The 22,956-nt window shown below is 38.5% G+C and overlaps 1 protein-coding gene across 2 annotated transcripts; it reads left to right on the top strand.

Annotated features, from left to right (window-relative positions):
* Positions 1 to 371: 371 nt before the first annotated feature.
* galnt11 (UDP-N-acetyl-alpha-D-galactosamine:polypeptide N-acetylgalactosaminyltransferase 11 (GalNAc-T11)) lies at positions 372 to 22,711 on the top strand. 2 transcript variants are annotated; one of them, XM_057328284.1, is made up of 12 exons: positions 372 to 492; positions 2,506 to 2,796; positions 6,661 to 6,784; positions 6,967 to 7,133; positions 10,104 to 10,229; positions 11,127 to 11,367; positions 12,564 to 12,681; positions 12,918 to 13,070; positions 13,668 to 13,883; positions 18,006 to 18,110; positions 18,624 to 18,761; positions 21,617 to 22,711. In XM_057328284.1, exons 2-12 carry the CDS (start codon positions 2,544 to 2,546, stop codon positions 21,746 to 21,748), a joined length of 1,773 nt encoding a protein of 590 aa, XP_057184267.1. In that variant the 5' UTR covers positions 372 to 492; positions 2,506 to 2,543; the 3' UTR covers positions 21,749 to 22,711. The 2 variants fall into 2 exon arrangements, with proteins under 2 accessions (XP_057184267.1, XP_057184268.1); XM_057328285.1 differs by lacking the exon at positions 372 to 492 and having other exon boundaries at positions 2,637 to 2,803.
* Positions 22,712 to 22,956: the final 245 nt, after the last annotated feature.

Raw genomic sequence — 22,956 nt, 5'->3', positions numbered from 1 at the left:
AACATGTTCGAGTACGAGTCGAGACCGAGTCAAAATGCACACAAGTCCATGACAAGACCAAGACCATTAAAATAGGGTCTCGAGACCGAGTTCAAGACTGAGTCCGAGTCTCGAGACTTCAACACTGCACGCGAGCATGAATCTGTCCACAGCCTCCATCCTTTCCGACAACAAAGCACCAGAACACAACCAGCTCGGAATCATGACATCAGAAGCGGGAATTATCAAATTTCCGAGAGCACGTGAAGGCAGCATATTAGTTTTGTGAAGTTTTTTCTTTCCTCCGGCTGCACTTCACTCTCCATCCCATTAGGTGGCGGAAAGGCACTTTTCGCTGGTTTGCCAAGCGACTTTAAACCATAGAAGAAATTTGGCTAGACAGTCCACAACAGTAATGTTGCTGTGTTTCATCACTACCAGCGAGTGACAGCACAGCAGGCAGCAAGCAGCACAGCAGAGGGATGGAGCACTGAAACACGTCTGCATCAGCGAGTGAGTCACTACACCGTACACCATCTGCACGTGAAACCCTTTACAAGGTTCAGTTAGATGACGGCTGGATTATGATACTGAATTATTTTAAGGGTTTGTTTAAAACAGCTAGCGAGTTAGCCAGTAGCTGTTAATGGCTGTATACTTGAAATAAACTGACTCTCTAGACAGCATGTTTGGGTGTAGCTGGCGCTTTGTTATTAAACAGAAATTGTTTGCGTGTTGCGGGTCAGTAGACGCGTTTAAAGAACTAGGCTCAGCCCATGATTCTCTGATGGATGCTGGTAAATGATCAGACGTAATCTGATTCTCGTGGTACCCTCAAAATGTTAAAATATTTAACTCGCTGCGTTTTGATCCCTGTTGTGTGATCATCTGAGCGAGTAACAATGGTTGTCAAAAGTGCCCCGGAACTGTTTGCTGTCCTACATTCTTCAAAATGTCTTCTTTTGGGTGGAACAGAACAAAAAAAAAAGATGAAGTATTACTTCCTACTATGGGAGTGAGTAAATGATGACAGTAAAATTATTTTTTGGGTGAACTGTCCCTTTAAGACTATGTAAGTTACTGCTTATAGCTGTATATTTGAGTGTCATTTGATTTCTGACTTTTGTGTGAGGAGGACCTCTACATAAACGCCAGTATCAGCCACTAACTAAATCAGATAAAAACTCTTAAAGGAATAGTTCACCAGAAAATGAAAATTACATTTAATAAAATTTACTCAACCTCATGTCATTCTTTATGACCTTTTTTATCGCAGAGTTATATTAAACTATCTTTCTACCTTTGTAATGACATTGAAGAGGGGCAAATTCATGAAGCTACAAAAATGCACTAACATCTGTTCGAAGAGTTATAAATGGAAATATTAAGTAATATGTATAATAGTATGTCTCCCGAAGTGAAACATTATGTTTTGAATTTGATCCAGTAATGTAAAATAATGCAGTCCTTGGATTGAAAATGGCATAGCCTCTGTTTGTGTTGATGGGTATTATTATGTTGAATATAAATTATGATTGTGTTTCTTACACTGTCAGAACACACATACACATTCATATAGCTCTCTATAACACTGTAGGAATGATATAAACAAGTTTCCTATAAAGTCATTCTAGATTATTTTGTTATAGCTGCTCTGTGTGAAGATGGGTAGACATGGTAATGTTTGTTTCATTCTCTTTTTAGTGAGCACTTGTTTACATTGCTTGCAGAAGGCTAAGACTTAATGTCACCCATGTTATTTGTCGTCTGAAGGTCAATGGTTTATGTAATTTCTTGTAACATCTTCATTTAAAGGAAGCGGAGGTAGTGTGTTTTAAGACTCTTCATCATTTATTAAAGATGGAGGAGCTTTACTGTAATTCAATATGAGTGATTGAAATGGGTTGATGTGTATTCTCTGGATGAGTTGCTATCTTATGATAGAATAATAAAAAGCAAAGCATGTTGTTTACATAAAATAGATTTTTTTCTCAAACAAGAGACATGTATTCAGTATATATTGTGTTAACTGATATGTAAAGGCTAGAATGATCTACTCGATATTAGACCTTGATGCTCTGTGTCATTTCTGTTAATGTCTTTTTTATGAGTGCAGTCTCATGAGATTTTCTAACTCTTAGTTTATTTTTTGCTGTCTGCTATTCAAAGTTTAAAGTGCATGTTAATGATTGATCAGAATAGATGCTTTTGAAAAAAAAAACAGAACATGTAAATGTTGGTCTCTTAAGATGAAGAATCAGCATTATGTGTTTTGCTTTGATTTAATGGAATAGTTATGATTTAACTATAGTTAGTCAAATAACAGACAATGCAATCTTGTCTTAAAGGTGTCATGAAGTGTAATTGTTCTCCAAGGTGCTCTTATGATGATTATGAAAATATCAAAAATATTTTTGCAGTTTTAATGCTGTAATGTGAGGTATAATATGGGTCACTTGTGGTTAAAATATCATCTTATGTCTAAACTTCATTTCAGAATATATTATCGATTTTTTTGTCTTTCAGGGGCCTGATAATGGCCGGCCGAGGATGCTAGCATTACCATGGGCAGCGTTACTTTGCGCTACTTTTGCTATGGTTGCCTCTTCACCTCCGTGACCTGGTCGATTCTTCTCTTCCTTTACTTCAACCTCAGCCTGGAAAGCCGCTTGTCCTTCAGAAATGTGCCCGTCCAGAGGCAGCATCGCTTCCAGCCCCGTTTTACCCGAGGCCCGGCGCTCCAGCACATAGACGGAGGGCAAGTTCATAGAGAGCATGCAGCGGAAGCGGCCAAACCAGACTTCTCTCCAGAGCTGGGTAACTGGTAACTCATGCACAACTTCATTTAGAAATGGTTTACGCAGACCATGACCCACCGGTATTATCATGACTGTGTTAGGGAGTGATTGCAGCTCATATGCAGTAACAAACTCTTCCAGTTTGTGAACGTAATGTCAATTTTTGGCTTTCTGGAATATATAGTTTTTTTCCTGTAAGTTCTGTTAGACTTAACATTGCGACAAACTTTGATGGCTCATAACTCAGAAACTTGCGGGTTACCACGTTTGAGGAAGCTGGCAGGCTCTGTAAGAACATACCTCACAATAAGGTGTAAGTTGTACCCCTGGGGTGTAAGAGCCACCCGACATTCCACATAGACTTATAATGGGGAAGGGAATCCCTTAGACTGCCATTATAAAGGGCCCAGGTGGGATATCTTCACATCATAGTGTCATAGAAACAAGGGGGTGGGCTCATTTTACTCAGGCAACCAATCAGTTTCTCGGGATCATCATGAAGCAATCAAGCCACGCCCTAGCAATCATTTTCAGCAGCCTAGCAACCGATCCCTTAGACTGCCATTATAAAAGGCCCAGGTGGGATATCTTCACATCATAGTGTCATAGAAACAAGTGGGTGGGCTCATTTAACTCAGGCAGCCAATCAGTCTCCCAGGATCTTTGTAAAGCTATGAAGCCACGCCCATCATGTTAGCATCATGATAGCAACATTTTAATCATGTTAACGTCATGTTAATACATTCTAATGACATGCTAATTCATGATAACAGCATACTAAGACAGGTTTTCTTTAGACTTTAGCCTGGTTTTCACAGACTGGGTTCAAATATTTTTTGTCGCCATCATGTTAAAAAATGCTATTTTGCTATCAAACTATTTTAAACTCTTCAGGCCAGGCTTTGTCAAGCCTACATAAAGGTTGTTCTCAAAACTTTACCCAAGGTCATGGGTTCGATCCCAGGGATTGCACATACTCCACTCTTTTATCTTAGCTACACAGTCTAAGAGGAGATGGAGAAAAAATTGGGTTGGGTTTAGAGGACAGGTAAAATTGGGTGTTGTCAGCATAACAGTGAAACTGGAAACCAAATTTTCTAAGAATGTTACCAAGTGTCAAAAGATAGATGATAAATAAAAGCGGACCCAAAACTGAGCCCTGCTGAACACCAATAGTAACCTTATGGCGTACTCATATTTAGCCCGGTTGCTCTCAACTGTGCCCGTGCACTATTGTTTTTTACAGTGACAGCTGAATCTCAGGGAGGAATTTAAACAGCATAATTTACGTCATGCTTTCAGTTCCGAGCTCCGGCGCGATTTGCGCTCATACTGTCTCATTTCCAAACCAAACCGCGCTCCAGCCAACCTCTTCCAACCAGGCCTCTTCCAACATTTTCACAGCTATGCTGATGATATCCAAATTTATTTAACCACTGCCTCTGGAAAATCATCTTTGCCTTCTACATGTACGAATTGCATTGTTGAAATCAAACATTGGATGTCACTAAATTTCCTTAAATTAAATAGTAGTAAAACTGAAATAATGCTGATTGGATCCACTGCATCACATATAAAAGAGGATTTATGCTTTGACATTGATGGGGCTCTTCTTAAACCAATCCACGTTTAGCAATTTATGTGTGCTGATTGACACATCTCTTTCTTTTAGCTCGTATATTGCTGCAATGGTTAAAAGTTCCTTTTATCATCTGCCAAATATCGCATGTCTCCGCTCCTTTCTTAATCTAGTTGATGCAGAAACCCTAGTGCATGCTCTAATCACGGTTAGATTATTGCAATGCCCTGTTTATCTGTTTGCCAGGGAAATATATGAAAAGTTTGCAGTATGTCCAGAATTCATTTGCTAGGGTTCTTACCTCGACCAGGCACAGTCTTCACTGGCTCCTGCTGATATTTAGAGCTTTGAATGGTCTTGCACCTGGCTGTGTCACAGATCTAATTCACCCATATATACCAACTCTCTTAGATCATCTGATTTGGAGGCTTCTTAACATTCCTAATTTTAGATTGTCCACTGGAAGGTCATTTAGTGTTAATGCCCCCAAGTTATGGAATTCCTTTCCTATATTGCTCCGTAATTTAACTTCTCTGTCCATTTTCAAAACACAATTGAAAACATACCTGTTTGAAATGTACTAACAATAATCTTGTTTCTTTTCCTGTACATTTGTATGTCTGTTTGTACACCCTGGTCACAATTATTGGCACCCTTGTATTCAAGGGTGAATACAATGGTATTCACCTTTCTGCAACTTTCTGCAACCTCCATTTGCATGAAAAACAGCTCTGAGTCTTTTCTTTTATGTCTGACGAGGTTTGAGAATATATGGCAAGTCATCCGAGTCCATTCCTTCATACAGAATCTCTTAAGATCCTTCAAATGTTGGTTCTCTCTTATCATCAGTTCATCCCACTCATTTTCTATAGTGTTCAGATCAGGGAACTGGGATGGCTATGGCAGGATCTTGATTTTGCGTTCAGTGACACATTTTTTGTTGATTTTGATGTTTATTTTGAACCAGTGTGCTGATGGAAGATCTACCCACGACCCATTATAATATTTCTAGCAGAGAGATTTGTTGGTATTTGATATAAAATATGATGCCATGTATCTGAACAAGATGTCCAGGACCTCCACTGGTATAAAAGTAGGTTCACAACAATAAAGATCTGGCTACATATTTAACTGAGGACATGGGGCATTTTTTATCCCTGTGTGCACCAAACCTATCTTGTGTTATTGCTGCCAAAAAACTCTTTTTCATTCCATATGCCCATAGAACCCAGTTCTGTTTGAGGTTCCATTATGGAGTGGAGTTTGTTTTTGCATAAGAGCAGAAGATTTGTTTCTTGAACAGTGTCCCAAACAACTTGTGGTGATGGAGGTGCAGTTTTCCTTTATTTTTATTAAATGCTTTCTGACCCCAAAATTCAACTGATTACTGCAATTTTCCATCTGCGCTCTTTGAAGAGTCTTTGGCCACTCAAATTCTTCTCCTCGCTGTGCATTGAGACAATATAGACACACATCCTGTTTCAAGCTGATTTTCAACATCTCCAGTCCATTAAAACTTCTTGATCATTGCCCTGATGTTGGAAATTAGATTTTTTTTATTGTTTTACCTATTTCCTAAAAGCCATTTTTGTATTTTGTGTAGCTTAACAGAACTATATTGCACATCAAAACTATATTCTTTGGTTTTATCCATTGTGATAAATGATTAAGGGGGTTGGGCTTTGTGTTACTAATATCTATTCTCCTGTGCAACAAGAAGTCATGACTGGACAACATCATGTTTTTAGTCACCTTGGTGTGCTAAGAAAATGTAAATATCAATGGGAATATACTTGATATTTTACTCATAATAATTTCTAAGGGTGCCAATAATTGTGACCAGGGTGTATTAGAGATTTTTTTTTTCATAATGTCATATTCCCCCCACTTCAAACTGTTTTACTTTAAATAAATGTTGGAATATTGTAGATTTTTTTAAATAAAAGATCAAAAGGAGAAACAATGCAGATTTATTTTTACAGCCTTTATTGCTCAAGTTTACCAAGGGAGCCAATAATAGTGGAGGGCGCTGTATAAACAAGTAGATGCTGCTATTCTGCTGCCTTTGCACGTTAAAGATGGCATTATAGATGCACTTCACATAGATTCTGTCTTGTAGATCTGCAGTGTAATTCTGAATTCAGATTGAACAGTAGCCATGAAAGACGATTTGTTGCTATAACAACATGCTCCTTACCCATACAGATCTTTTGCTCTCGATTTTCCATCACAAATCAACCAAAAACACCAAGTGGGCTTCTAACAGTGACTGTTTTTTCTGAGTCTCCTGATGTCTGTTTTCAGGGATGATTTTTAACAAGCAGGACCAAGAAGTGCGAGACATGGGCTATCACAAACACGCTTTCAACGTGCTCATCAGTAACCGCCTCGGCTACCACAGAGACGTGCCCGACACCAGGAACGACAAGTATGTGTGCTAACCGGTGGAATCATTAGCCGTGTTAGATCATTGTTTGACTTCAGTATGTTACGTTTATCATAAAGAAGTGTTGTTGAGTTAAAATGTAACCTTTATTTAAAGGTTTTATGAGCTCAAGGTGTAGGTCAGGTTTTGTGTAAAACATGCTGTGTTGCATTTGTACTTTACAGGTGTAGAGACAGGATTTATCCCATGACCTTGCCCACGGCCAGCATAGTGATATGTTTCTTCAATGAGGCTTTCTCTGCCCTCCTGAGGACCGTTCACAGCGTGCTGGATCGCACACCAAACTACCTGCTCCACGAGATTATACTAGTGGACGATTACAGTGAACTGGGCAAGCCACTTTATTTCTCTACAAGCACTGAAAGCGTGAAGAGAATATTGTTCTTCTGCCATAAGAGTCTGTGAGATTTGGCACACTGACAGAGGACGCTCTGAAGTGTTGCTATACCAGATTTAGAGTCTCTAGAGCAGGGGTGTCAAACTCATTTTAGGGTAAGGGCCGGATGGAAAGAAAAGTGACAATGTGCGGGCCGAATCACCTTTCTTAAACCGTATTGCACCAAATTACAAATTAATTAGCAAAAAAATAGAAAATACTGTTCTGTAAAAGGTGCATTTAATAAATCCTCAGAACTGTTCAATAACACTCTTATTCCTCTTTGAAAAAAATAAAATGTTGTTTAAGTAAAGGCAATCAAAACCCTTTCCTTTGAATATGAATATTTTTTGTCAGATACCTTTTAAACTAGTAATGACAAAATAAGAAAAAAATGCAACAGACTCTATTTGTGTACAGACGCGTTACATTAAATATGAACCATACAAGCTATACAATATAAGTCACTAACTAGAAAAACTGCCTTAACATATTTAACAACTCAGTAGTACAACTTCACTTTAGATATGAACATTAAATATATACTAGAAATTTCCTTTAACAAAGAAAAGTTTATAGATCGCATCTGTAATGCATTAAGTTTGACTTCATAAAGCAGACGCATGATTTTAATTCCTGCTTCCCGACACCTGACATCTCTTCTCTTCAACCAGTGCATCCACATCAGCAACCCGTTTTTGAGCAGTTGCCACTCTCATAATGTCATTTAGATGTCTGTGTGTGAGTCGAGAGCGCAGGTTGGACTTGTTAATGTTCATTACCGAAAATGCCTGCTCACAGAGGTATGTAGTCCCGAACATGCTGAGAATTTTAGATGCAAAACCTGTCATTTTGGGGAACGTCGGTCCGAGGTGTTGGTAAAATATATCCACAGTGACCGTTGCGAATTTGTCTTTCAAAGATGTGTTGCACTGCAGTTCGATTAGTTCCAGTTGGAGTTCCTCCGGTACATCTGTTGCGCTCGCAGTAAACGGTGAACGGAAGAGAGAGAATTCCTTCTCAAGTGCACTGAAGACCTGGAAACGATCCTGAAATTCATTCTGCAGACCAAGAATTTTTTCTTTGTATTTGTCCATGTTGTCTTTGTCGTGAGCGGTGTGCACAGATTTTAAAGTGGGATAATGAGCTGGGTTGCCTTGGGAAAGCTGTGTTGCCCACAGATCTAGTTTCATCTCAAATGCGCGAATGCAATCGTAATATTCGGTCACGATTTTGTTGCGGCCTTGAATCTTAGTATTGAGCACATTTAAGTGCTCAGTTACATCCACCATAAAAGCAAGATCACGAACCCACTGGGGTTCATCCAGCGCAGTCACAGGTTTTCCCTTGTCTTTCATGAACTGACTGATTTCTGCGCGCAGTTTAAAGAAACGTTTGAGTACGGCTCTCCTGCTCAACCAGCGAACTTCGGTGTGGTAGGGTAGACTGTGAGAAATAGTTTTTTCAGATAAAAAGGCCTCAAATTGCCGATGGTTGAGCCCCTTTGCTCTGATGAAATTGACTGTTTTTATTACCACATCCATAATATTGTCCATTTTTAGGGTTTTGCCACACAAAGCTTCCTGGTGTAATATACAATGAAAATTCCAGAATTCCTGGGTTGGGTTCTCTTTTTGAATTTTCTCTTTTAATTTTGTTACCGCGCCTGCCTTTTTCCCGACCATGCATGGAGCGCCATCCGTTGCCACACTAACAGTGCGACTCCAATCAACCTCCAGTCTATCCAGAGCACCAATGAGGCTGGAGTAAATGTCGTTGGAAGTAGTCCTGTCTGTCATCGGAACCAGCTCGACAAATTCTTCAGCGATGTTCAAAGATCCATCAACTCCACGAATAAATAACCCCAGCTGAGCTACGTCGTTAATATCAGTACTCTCATCGAGTGCTATAGAGAAAGCAATGAATGACTTAACTTTGTCTTTCAGCTGACGGTTCAGGTCTCCTGCAAGGTCCTCAATTCTTTCAGCCACAGTATTTCTTGACCTGCTAATACTGGCAAATGCCTGTTTTTTCTCAGGACAAACAAGCTCTGCCGCCTTTACCATACACTTCTTGACAAATTCTCCCTCTGAAAACGGCTTTGACGCCGCTGCGATTTCGTTAGCAATCAAATAGCTGGCCTTTACAGCTTCATCAGTCCCTGTTCTTTTTGTGAACATTGATTGCTTTTTTTTCAAAGCTAAAGCTAAATTATTTACTTTTTCTGTTCGGAGCTGTCCAGTGTATTTATCATATTTCTCTGCGTGTATCTCATAGTGCCGTTTAATATTGTACTCTTTTTGCACAGCCACGGCTTGTGAGCAGATTAGACATACCGGCCTGCCGTTGACCTCACAGAAGAAATACGTCTCCTTCCATTTCTCCTGAAACATCCGCCCTTCCAGATCAATTTGTCTTTTTTTGGACATTTTTAAAATCACGAATCTTGCTGCGCAATTTAGCCTATGTATGTTTTCGAAATTTAGGCGCCGCTTTAGAATGCGCATGCTTGTTAGGGGTTCCGGCAGAAGCCCAATTAAATGATCAATGATAAAATAAAAAAGGAATAAAACCAAACATAATATGGCAGCGAAAAACTAGCCATAAACTTTATTTAATAAAAAGTAAAAATAATAATAAACTTTTATTTCATATTTGTATTATTTTTCAAATCATCCCGTCGGCCGTATTGGACGTCTTATGGGGCCGTATTCGGCCCGGGGGCCGTATGTTTGACACCCCTGCTCTAGAGTATCAAACTGTCCAGCATTACCAACAGTTAAAAATTTGACTCATGTTTATGCTTCTAGGGTTAAGGCTGTGTGCATAATGTTGAATAAAAGAAATCTTGTGTGAGAATTCAAGTGCAAGAAATAGGATAACATGCCGCTGTCTGTCTGATGGATGCATGATTGTGTTTGACAGATAATCTGAAGGAAGATCTGGACATTTACATTCAACAGCACCTGCAGAAGAACGTAAAGCTGGTTCGTAATGAGAGGAGAGAGGGGCTGATCCGTGGGAGAATGATCGGAGCGTCTCACGCTACAGGTCTGACAATGCATTACTGCAAGAGAGTTTATCCCAATAAAGAACATTTCTGTGTTTTCCAAAGAAGAAAGTTTAGGAAGAGTTCACACAAGCAAATGTTTCCTCCCGAGCAAAGGAGTGTCCAACCACACTTAAACCATTATTTATAATAATTCCTAATAGAGAAAATACTCTTTTCAGTTCAAAGAATTTGGCTCCCGTAGTTACATTTTGTCCATGCCGACTCTTTAGTAGAGACCGTAGTCGGTGACTTCATGGTACTGGTAATATGTACGTACAACCGCCCATCGACATACAATTCAGAAGAATCCCGACAGCCAGTGTTTCATCAACTAGGCTAATAAACACACACAACACATTTACACAATCACTAAGCCAAGACCTTTTCTTTACTTATACTTTTAGCTAGAGATTAATATGAGGAATATAGTTTAATCAAAGACAGTATTCAATTACCTCACACGGCATTACAGTATTTTACCCATCCATAGCCACACTCCTGTGCGCTAGTGGAGATGGGTTAGGATATCTAGGTGACTAGATTTTTTTCGTAGCTTAAACCCTGTACACCTAAACTAACACAAAATCTGCTTTGAAACACTAGAGCCATGGCTATCCAAGCACTGGGCAATCCATGACCTTTAAGTGTCAGACCCAAAGCAGTTGTTCAGGTTTTCCACTGATGGGTGGTTTTTATACCAACAGTGCAGCCAAATAGGACATCTTCTCAAAACTCACTCGCCGTCATGCCATCCTGCATGTATACTTTCTTCAGATGAACAAAAGCAAATCATTAAAACGCTGTCATATTATTGAGTTATTCTCTTATATAGTACTCAAAAAAGCACATCTATTGAACCCAGCCATCTGTAATGCTTTGTCTCTGTGTCACCTCAGGTGAGGTGTTGGTGTTTTTGGACAGTCACTGTGAGGTGAATGAGGCCTGGCTACAGCCGCTGCTCTCGCCTATCAAGGAGAACAGAAAAAGCGTGGTGTGTCCCGTCATCGACATCATCAGCGCAGACACGCTGGTCTACAGCCCTTCTCCTATCGTGCGGGGGGGATTTAACTGGGGCTTGCACTTTAAATGGGACCCAGTGCCCATGTCTGAACTCAACAGTCCTGATGGAGTTATCAGGTACCACAGAATATTTTATCCAGTGAAATTTGCCTATACTGTGTAGCAGTAGATGTATTTGTGTGGTTATTAGCGGACTGTAGGGCTGGGAATCGATTCCAAAAAGAATCGATTCCTCGATTCCAAGGCGTTGAGAATCAATCGACTCCTCTTTAAGAGCCTTCATAAGCACAAACCCGCCCCTTAGCTGATGTCATTGGTCACCTAAATCACATTAGTTTCTTGTCTAAAACAGTGCAGACTTCAGAAAAAAACTGATGGATCTGAAGCTGTGGAATGACATCAAATATTCTGCATGCATAAAAGCAAAAGCTTTGTTTGCACACACACAATGCAGATATAATAACTTTATATTAACATTGCTTTTCAGATGGACTGTAAACGGACCGTCTTCTCTTACTTTCTACCGATGAGCTCAGTATGTGCGTGAAGAGAATTCCATGTATATAAAGCACAGTCTCACAACATATTTACTTGGACGTCTGTTTAAAGCTGTTAAAGCTGGACAGAACCTTTTCAACACCTGTCTGCACTACTTGCATTTAACAGTAATATTAATATACAATTTACTGATTATCAATCTATGACTATCTAGAGTCCTCAAGTATTTTTTTGTACACTGCTGAATAAAAAAGTAAAAAAAGGTAGTATATAAAAAACTGAGAAAGATTATTAATGATATTATTAATGACACATTGCAATTGCAGGACAAGATCGACATATTTGGTTAAGGTGTTTGTTATAGAAACAATAAACAATTAATAAATGTAAAAAGTGACAGCTTATAAAATTGTATTGCATTAAAAATGTGTAAAATTTTTAATAACAAATGAAGATCTGTAGTAAAACAGGGAATTGAGCAGGAATCGAAAACAGCAGCTTTCGATTCCCAAACCAGGAACTGGAATCGGAATCGACTCCAAAATATTCAGAATAGAACCGCCCCAGCAGACTGTACTGCTTTATATTATTTACATTATCGTTCAAGAACAATGAAGAAACATGGAATAAAATCCAGTGCACAGCGTGGAGTAAAACTTGTTTTGTTAGTCATTTTTATCGAAAGCGACTTACAAATGAGGTAAACAACACACGTTGTTAGCTTGTTAGCAGTAGTCAGCTTGTAAAAACTACTTAGTTTCATTGTGAAATGTGGCACTGTCATGAAGAATTACGTGTGTTGTGTTTCTCTGCAGGTCTCCCACGATGGCAGGTGGGCTGTTCGCCATGGACAGGAATTACTTTCATGAACTCGGTCAGTATGATCGTGGCATGGACATCTGGGGAGGAGAGAACTTGGAAATCTCTTTCCGGGTTTGTAGGATAGTGACTCTTTACTGGTTTTCCAAACTAAAAGTATATTTATACGTACAACAAAAAATCTGTTTAAATCGAATAATTCTACATTTTTTAGAGCGTGTAGCACAACCCGTTTGAATGATATTAATTTGACTAGCTTCTTCTACTTCTACTAGCTTCAACTTTCTCATTCTCCAAAAAAAAGGAAATATAATTCTCATCCCTTAACATATACTTGATTTATTTTTCAGATCTGGATGTGTGGGGGACAGTTGCTGATCGTTCCCTGCTCCAGAGTGGGACATATCTTCCGCAAGCGCCGGCCCTACGGCTCACCTGGCGGCCAAGATACAATGGCCCACAATTCCCTGCGCCTGGCCCATGTCTGGATGGATGAGTACAAGGTTAGGTTGAATATCAGAATGCAGTCTCCTGAAAGTAATGCTTACAACCCTGTGCTTTCCTGTGGCTCAGTGGTTAGAGCATGGTGCTAGCAACGCCAAGGTCACAGGTTTGATCCCAGTGGATTGCACATAATCAGAAGCAAATTATAGTACAATGCAATGTAAGTTGCTTTGGATAAAAGTGTCTGCCAAATGCATAAAAATTTTAAATGTAGAATGTAAAACCCCTGATTACAGTTTTTTTTATGTTTTTCGATGATGGATGTCGATTGAACACTTACTTTTTGTGTTGCAAACATGAATTGTGCCTGAAAGTATGCAGCTTGTTGAGTTTGTGTGTATTTTTTGTGATTTACTGTTTTCTACATAAAATCCCCCTAATTCATAATGTATAGAACATTCTGAAAATATAATCTTGACATCAATATAGACTGAGTAATGACACGTGAAAGATTGAAATCACAGTGAAACTAATGCTTGAAATCAACCTTTGATGCTTATGAGACTTTAGGCTGAATGTGCTCAGACTGGGTCACATATTAGATCCGGTCATCTTGAAGGACTCTTGACCGTGTCATTTATGTATGTGTACATTAGGAGCAGTACTTTGCCTTGCGTCCTGAACTGAGGAACCGTGACTACGGAGACATCAGCGAGCGGGTCGCCATTCGGAAGCGATTGCAGTGTCACTCTTTCAAATGGTATCTGGACAATATTTATCCTGAGATGCAGGTTTCCTCCCCACACAAGCCCCAGCAGCCCGTCTTCATTAACAAGGGTTTGAAGAGACCCAAAGTCCTGCAGCGGGGTCGGGTAAGACCTCTACTCATGTCTACCGCAGCCAGTCATCACTATTACAGCTCTTATGGTCAACTCGATTATTCGGCTGCTGTCTTTGTGTTTGTCTCAGGTAGAGCAGTGCTGCTCAAACTTGGCCGCCAAGATGGTGCCAGAGGCCACAGTTTATGAAATATAATATTCATCATCAATTTTGTGTAATCAATAATTATTTAATAACTATCCAGCATGGTATAATTGAATGTTTTTGGTGTAATTAAGTCCTATTTACTAGTACACCAAATATTAGTATCTAAAAGAACAGGGTTTAATGAGTTATGGATTTACTTAAAGGAGCTGTATGTAACAGTGACACCTAGCGGTTGAGCTTGGTATTGCTGTCCAAATTCGAAATATTGGCGAGGGTTTTTCCCCTCCCCTCCCCAAAAACTTTAACTAAAATTAACACAAAAACTAAAAATCTAAAGATAAAAGCTAATTTAAAATATTAATTAAACTAAATAAAACTAAAATCAAAACTATACTAACTCTGATGTCTAGTATACTAAGGCCGGTTTCACAGACACAGTTTAGCTTAAGCCAGGACTATGCCTTAGTTGAATTAAGATATTTATGTCGCTTTTATAAAAATGCCTTAGAAGAATACATTACTGGTGTGCATCTTGAGACAAAACAATGGCACTGACATATTTTAAGATATTTCTGGGCAAGTTATATTGAGTTAAGACAGGTCACACATTCATTTTAGTCTGGTACTAGCCTTAAGCCTTGTTTGTGAAACCGGTCCAAAAACTGGAAAATATTTCACAAAAATATAAAAACACTGGACATTGGACTCTCAGTACATTTTGTCTGTTGTAAATAGCAGTGGTAAATATCTCTGTAATAATCTATCTATTAATTATAGGAATGATATGAAAACATATACAGATTGGTGATAAAAGGGATAATGTATATGGAATTCCAATCCTGCCAAAATGAATAATGAACAAATACAAAAATAAATCCATGAAGAAATGTAAAAAAGCGAAAAATAAATACAGAAATTAATTTTCTAAAAATATAAAATGAATGAAAAAATAGATGTCTAAACATATTTATTTCTTTATTTAAACATTTCTTTATTTGTACATTTTTGTATTTAGTTTATGCATTTATGTTAATATATATGTATTTCCACATTTTCACATTTATTTATTTCTACATTTCTGTGTCCATATGGTAATGAGGGGGCGTGTCTTGACATGGCAGTTCAGACATGGCAGTCGACCACAGGAGACAAACTCAAACACTAACCAAACGCGCCGAGATGAGATTCCTGCGATGAGCAATTTGTTTGTCCATACCGAACGCGAAAAGGGGGCGGGATGCGACAATCAATCACAAGACACAGCCAATCAGAACTGTTTTTCGCTGTCCACGCACCCTCTCACGCTGCAGCTGAAGAGTGCACATGCAGAGAGATGCGTCCTGTTCTCATGAGTGCAGTGACTCCTCACCGGACGCTATGATATAATTTTAGAATCTAAACGTATGTAATCAAACGTATATAGCCTGTCCTCAGCCATGTTTGGCGATTAATATTCATGAGGTGCAGAACTTACATCGAATGAGATCGTTGTGTGGGCGGAGCTGTCAGCCGCGACGTCGCGGAAATAAAAACCGTTTCTAAAATAGAAACAGCCGTTGCTCGTCGCAGCTGGTTAGGGCAAAACCTCTGATTAACATGGAAAGATACCTTTTATCGCGTGTCGCAGCGTCGCGTCGCGTTTGGTTAGGACGCGGTGTAAGGCCATAGTAACATCTTGTGCTTTAACAAAGTGACATGCAAGAGATGAGTGTGACCACATGAAACAATAATATAGTATATTACAGCATTTACTATAGTAAGCTGCAGCATATATATATACAGGTGCTGGTCATATAATTAGAATATCATCAAAAAGTTGATTTATTTCACTAATTCCATTCAAAAAGTGAAACTTTTTGACCAACTTTATGGAGATGCAGATTTCATTTTCCAACAGGACTTGGCACCTGCACACAGTGCCAAAGCTACCAGTACCTGGTTTAAGGACCATGGTATCCCTGTTCTTAATTGGCCAGCAAACTCGCCTGACCTTAACCCCATAGAAAATCTATGGGGTATTGTGAAGAGGAAGATGCGATATGCCAGACCCAACAATGCAGAAGAGCTGAAGGCCACTATCAGAGCAACCTGGGCTCTCATAACACCTGAGCAGTGCCACAGACTGATCGACTCCATGCCACGCCGCATTGCTGCAGTAATTCAGGCAAAAGGAGCCCCAACTAAGTATTGAGTGCTGTACGTGCTCATACTTTTCATGTTCATACATTTCAGTTGGCCAAGATTTCTAAAAATCCTTTCTTTGTATTGGTCTTAAGTAATATTCTAATTTTCTGAGATACTGAATTTGGGATTTTCATTAGTTTGTCAGTTATAATAATCAAATTAAAAGAAATAAACATTTGAAATATATCAGTCTGTGTGTAATGAATGAATATAATATACAAGTTTCACTTTTTGAATGGAATTAGTGAAATAAATCAACTTTTTGATTATATTCTAATTATATGACCAGCACCTGTATATATTACAGTAATATATACTGTTGTGCACTATAGTATTTACTATAGTAGGATTTAAAAGCCCTTAAGGAAATCAACCATTATTTTACCATAGTGTAAGTGTAGAAACCATGTTTCTGGCAGATTTGTATGACCACAGTTCCACTACAAATACCATGGTTAACTCTGGTTATACTGAAGCAACACCATGGTTAAATTGTGGTTACAATGGCTTAACTATAGTGGCCATTTTATTTGTTTTAAGCTAATCATTCAGGATTCATTTAAAATGATGAACAGGTGCTTGACTAGCCCTGCTATAGCTTATACCATAGTATTTACTAAAGTAAAGTGTAGTAAAATTCCCAGAAACTGCAGTGTTCCCTTATGAAAATAAACTTTCAATTAAAACAAATAAAATGGCCACTATAGTTAATCCATTGTAACCACAATTTAACCATGGTGTTGCTACAGTATAACTAGAGTTAACCATGGTATTACTGTAATATATAGTATGCTGCAGTTTACTATGTAATATACTACATTATTGTTTCATTTGGTCACACTCATCTCTTGCATGTCATTTTGTCAAAGCACAAGATGTTACTATGGCCTTAGAGTTACAGCAGCACTCTGTGGTCGACTGCTATGTCTGAAGCAAGACACGCCCCCTCATTACCATATGGACACAGAAATGTATAAATAAATAAATGTGAAATTGTAAAAATGTGGAAATACATATATTCTAACATAAATGCATGAAAGAAATACGAACATTTAGAAATAAATACGTTTAAATAACCAAATAAGATAAATATAAAACATTTTCATTCATTTTTGTATTTTTAGAAAATTAATTTCTCTATTTATTTTCGCTTTTTTACATTTCTTCATGGATTTATTTATGTATTTGTTTATTTTTAATTTTGGCAAGATTCCAGAACTGCAGGGCCCACAGGTGCACTTTCCTTCCTCAACCTTCTCACCTTATCAGAGGATCAGGTCTCCTCCCTGCAGTCTGGCAAAGTGTCCAGCCCAAGTGTTGAGTGTTGAACGCAGAATTCTTTAATGTTTTAGTTACGTTTTAACCCCTTGTGAATATGTTGACTCATTTAGAAAAGGCAGTTTACCTTAATTCTTTAAGTCTAAAGAAATGCTTCTTTTTTAGGTTTTATTATGGGATAGCAATGTTAGCTATTTGCACATGTTTCTAAATCATGTCAATAGATGGTTTTGTGATTTCATGGCCCTATCTGTTTCATACATTACATAAATGTGGTCTTGGTGAGCATTTTGTTGAATGTGTAAAGCTGCTACATGGAGCCTCTCTCCACTGTACTAACAAATGTAAGTTTTGAAATTATTGAATATAAAACAGGTGCAGTGTCTTGGGTGGGTTAAAATATATATGTTTATACTGTAGGAATAAATGTTACTCTCTTTTTTTGGCAGTCCAAACAAATACATTTCTTAAAGCTTTACAATATTTCCAGGAGCTTTTTTTCTAAACTTAAACGGAGCTTCTCGTGTTGTTGTGTTTTCTCTCAGCTGCGTAATCTGCTGGCTAATAAATGTCTGGTGGCACAGGGGCGTCCGAGTCAGAAGGGCGGTGCTGTTGTGCTGAGAGACTGTGATCCACAGGACCGAGAGCAGGTACAGCGAAGGCTTATGGACTACATCTTCACACTTATACTGTCTTTAATTATACACGCTCTGATTTCTCTGTCTCTCTCTTTAAAGCCTCATGCATACCATCAGCATCACAAATCTGATGGTTTTAGCAGAAACCGTGGTCCTTTGTGATTTATATATTGTACATGTTTCCAAGAAGTCCAAAAAGCAAATACTCGCAAAAACCAATGTTCCTGTAAGCTTTTTTTCCACTTTTATAAAACAGCGAATTGTGCCATGATAAAGTTATAAAGACTTTTCATTTTGTGATTCGCATTTCTCACAAATTATGGAATTACTGTCGCTAGACCATTTATTTCATAACACAGTGTTGGAATAAGAAAAACCCGGACCTTTACAGTATAATGATATTTAGTTTGTGAGGATTCAAAAAAATACATAGTTAACAAAGACATGATTTTGGAACATGAATCGGACATAACAACATAACATCAGACATAACAACATAACATTGCGAGTCTTTGTGTTTTAAAGGAGTGGGCCTATGATGAGGAGCATGAGTTGATTTTAGCTGGCCTGTTGTGTTTGGACATGTCTGAGATCCGTTCCTCTGACCCACCACGACTCATGAAGTGTCACGGATCGGGTGGATCTCAGCAGTGGACACTGGGGGTGAGAAATTGTCCTGTTATGCTTCTTATATTCATGTACACTAGTGCTCCAACTAACAGCTAATCGAAGAAATAAAATGCAGGAAATGATGTCGTGTGCAGGGGCAGGATTCACAAAACTGTTCTTAAGGACCTACACGCACTGTCCCAATCGAACCGTGCCCGGGTGCGTTTGACACCTAAAGCCTGGTTCAACTGACTAGTGCGAGTGCGAGTGCTCGCTACCATGCGTGGGCGCGGTTCACTTACCGCGCCCTGGCCTGGTTGAAAGAGGTGGGCTGGAGCACGGTTTGGTTTGGAAAGGGGGCAGTATGAGCGCAAATCACGCAGAACTGAAAGCATGACGTAAATTATGTGACTGTCAATTTTCAGCGATTCAGCTGTCACCATAAAAAACATCTGAAACACAGCACACATAATGTAACGCTATGTGTAACTGTTGGCTTTGTGATAACAAAGTATGCGAGGGTGATTTAAAAGCATAATGAGCCTTGTACTATCATATCGCTCTCGTATGACAGTGATATCATAAGCGGATCGGTCTGTGCAGCGCGTGCATGAAGTTAAACACTATGGCTGGGTATCGATTCAGAGGTTCCGATTCGACTTGATTCTCAAGCTCTCGATTCGATTCGGTTCAATGCATGCATACAGATAAAAATCATATAGAAAAAAAGAACAGTAAACATCAGATTAATGTTATAATGAAACGTTAACTTATGAAAGTATCATTTCAAATACGGTAGAACAGCACTTCTATATACCACTGCTGTGTGTCGCAATGCACAGCATCTGCTAAATGTAACTATTTTCTCATTTTTCAATTTCTCTCTGTTTTAAGTCTCCTGAACCGGAAACTGCCGAGGATTCTGACCGTGAAACGCGGAAGTCACGCATGCATAGAGCCCATTGGCCACCCTGGGTGCCACTCCAAAATTTGATTAGCTACTTATGTTGATTGACATCTGATTTCACCTCTCGTTGAACGAAGCTTTTATTTTGACGTTCAGCGGCAGTGCTTGCACATGACGTCACCGCACACGAAAGTCAAGCAAGTCACTTGGCAGAAAAGACTGAATGCAGAAGCGTTTATCGCTATCTTTACTCTGTTTAGAACGGGGAAAAGTTGTTGTGCGAATGATTGTACAGCGCGAAATCTCACTTTGATGAAAACACAAAAACAGCAATAAAATCATCCATAAACGCTTCTCAGCTTGGTTTGTAGCGTGTAAAACGTTTTCATGTATTCTAATATCTGAAAGTAATAATCAAAACAAGATTGCAACATCAAGGGCAATAATCAGAATCGATGATTTTATTTTCATCTTGCGGTCCTATGGAATGAGTATATGTTTAAACCTCAGTTTAAAGACACTTCTGGTGCTGCTTTGTTTCTGTTATCTGGGTTAAACTATTTTTTCAACATTTTCATAATTTATATTTTATAATCTATTTCATCTACATTTGTTGTTTAGTCTTTTCTTATGAAGCTGCAGATACATTATATAGTTAACAAATTGAACAGTTGCGCGTAGTGTTTTTTTTTTCCTTATTAAATGTGTCGATTTGTAGCTTTATTTTGGGCCTGTCATTGTTTGCTGTTCTTTTCAGCAATATGATCTGGCAACACAGACATTTTCACGGCACGGCTGGTGAGGCTTTTCAAAACGCATGAAATAGCAGGCATATTTTCATGTGACTTTTTTGCCCTGTGCTTACAGAAGAGATGATGCACCTTTAAATATGTCATTAAAACAGAAGTTGTTCAGTTCGGTTCCATACACGCTGCGTAAATTCGGTGGAGACACATTAGTGAACCGTGCGTCTACAAAACGGGATTAAACACTTAAAATATAGCATTATGCACCAATGTCGTTTTGACTTGTCCTAACTTCTTATTAGTTACCAATGTAACAAGAGTACGAGCATTATTTAAACAAATATTATTTATCTTACCTCTACATTCTTGCACATAAGGATTTTTATATGATGCTAGTTTGCACAGCGTCCATAATCTTGTAGCCTGTGGAAGCTGAAATGGTTGCTTAAATAGGGGTTTACTTCATTGCCTTCAGTAGTCAGAGTTCGATGGGGTTTCACCTTTAGTACAGGTGCACTACTGAAGCTTCTCCGTCTCCATCGCTCTTCTGGTATTGGTGCAAATTCATGCTCGCGCCCATCAGTCACTAGTAATTTCCGGTCGCGTTTTTTTTACGCAGTATCGGATGTGATTTTAAATATAACTAAGTAGAGTACGTCACACAAATTATACTCAAGTAAAAGTACAATTACAGATTTTAAAAGCTACTTAAATTACAAGTACACAAAAAACCTACTCAATACAGTAACGCGAGTAAATGTAGTTCGTTACTTTGCACCTCTGTATTAAACACACCTAATAAGCTGGGCGATGGATTCCCTTGTGCTGAGAGAGATCGCTTTGTTTATGTTTACTTCATCTTGAGAAAAAAATGTAAGAACTGTTTTAAGATTTTTTTTTCTGAAATACAAAATATTCCTCCGTTTTTTCTCCTTTGAGAGAAAATAAGCAGAATTTTTTTCTTTACTCCATGTGTACACCAAACGGGACCAGCGTCTAATGGGATTGTCACACCGCATCCAGTGTGGACAAAATTTTAAATTATAAGTGGTTCTAATGCGTTTTATTGTCTTTTTTCGTGTCGCATCGTGCCCCGTGTAGACACGGTGTAAGAATGTTTTGTGAATCCAGCCTCAGGCTGTTATTGAAAAACTGTGTTGGCCAATACTGTTATTGTACAAAATCGTACAAATAAGGTCTAAAATTGCAACAACAAAAAATTATTGACTGCTAAGCAATTTCTTCTGTCTTCCCAGAAAAATAACTGGCTCTACCAGGTGTCAGTAGGTCAGTGTTTGGCTGTTGTGGACCCCCTCAGCATCAAAGGATATGTTGCTATGGCAATCTGTGATGATACCCAGTCCCAGCAGTGGCAGCTGGAGAGTTGAGGATGCTGTTAGTGTGATATACAGCTCCTCTGGCTGGGGAAAGAACAGTGTTGCAGGACCCTCACCAATCTTGATCACAGTAGGAATGACGAGATCAGTTGTGCTATCCGAAAGTTTCTTCCTTGGTATGAACTGTCACGATCCTTTATTCTTTATTCCGAAACATCTATTTTTAGAGCATTTTAAAAATGTGTGTTTATAGTATATTTGTAAGTTTGAATCATTTTAATTTTCTCTTTGAAATGTAACCGATTTGCACAGAGAAACTATTTTTATCGTATTACAGTTGTAAGGTGTGAATTAATAAATTAAAATGTCTCGTAGTGTGCTAGATTTAACCTTAAATCTTTACTGATTACTTGCGCATTTTCTGGTATTATACCTGTGCGTGTTTGTTCAGGTGAGTTTTTAAATGCCGTTTTCTTTGGTCACCGAATTTACCTTGAAATGATTTACCTTTATTTCCAATATAGACAAAGTTGATGTTCAGTAAAATATACACTCTAAAAATAGATGAACCCAGCCGTTGGGTCGTAAATTAACCTGTGCTGGGTTATTGTTGGTTCATGGAACCATTTTCTTGGTTAATTTAACCCAACAGTTGTTCACAGAATGAATCAGTATTTCTCTATTATTTACTAGTTCAGTTATTATTGTAATATATAAGCAGCTGATCAAGAAACATTTCAGGTTTTTTATATCAAATAAACAAGCAAGCAGTGCCATTAGCACATAAAAAGTAAGAAAATAGCACTGTTGAAAGTACAGTGTGTAAAATGAATGAAATGCTTAATATCTTCTCTTAAAAACATTCAAATTTGACTTGAAAATATTTGTATTTTTTATGAAATTGCACTTATTGACTCAACATACCAAATAAAAGTGAATTGTACCTTTTGGACTATTTAAGTGGATGACATAAAATAAAGACATCATGTGCCTAAAAATACTGTTTGAGTAGCTGTTTGTATGAATGTGCATGACAGACTTATCTAGTGTTCATCAGGGGACAGAAAAAAATGCACTGTTAGTGTGACATACAGCTCATCTTTGGGGGAAACAACTGCGCTGTTGTAACCCTCACTAATCACTGCAGGAGTGTGAGGGAACTGACTTCCTTCTTGTGTTGGTGGTCAGCATAGCTGCCTTATCAGGTGTGACAGGCGGATTGTTAAGAGAGTCACGCCCACTGAGTGGCAGAAAGACTG

Source organism: Triplophysa rosa, unplaced genomic scaffold (assembly GCF_024868665.1).
Source record: "Triplophysa rosa unplaced genomic scaffold, Trosa_1v2 scaffold428, whole genome shotgun sequence".
Taxonomy (NCBI): domain Eukaryota; kingdom Metazoa; phylum Chordata; class Actinopteri; order Cypriniformes; family Nemacheilidae; genus Triplophysa; species Triplophysa rosa.
This window is presented reverse-complemented; position numbering and strand designations above follow the sequence as displayed.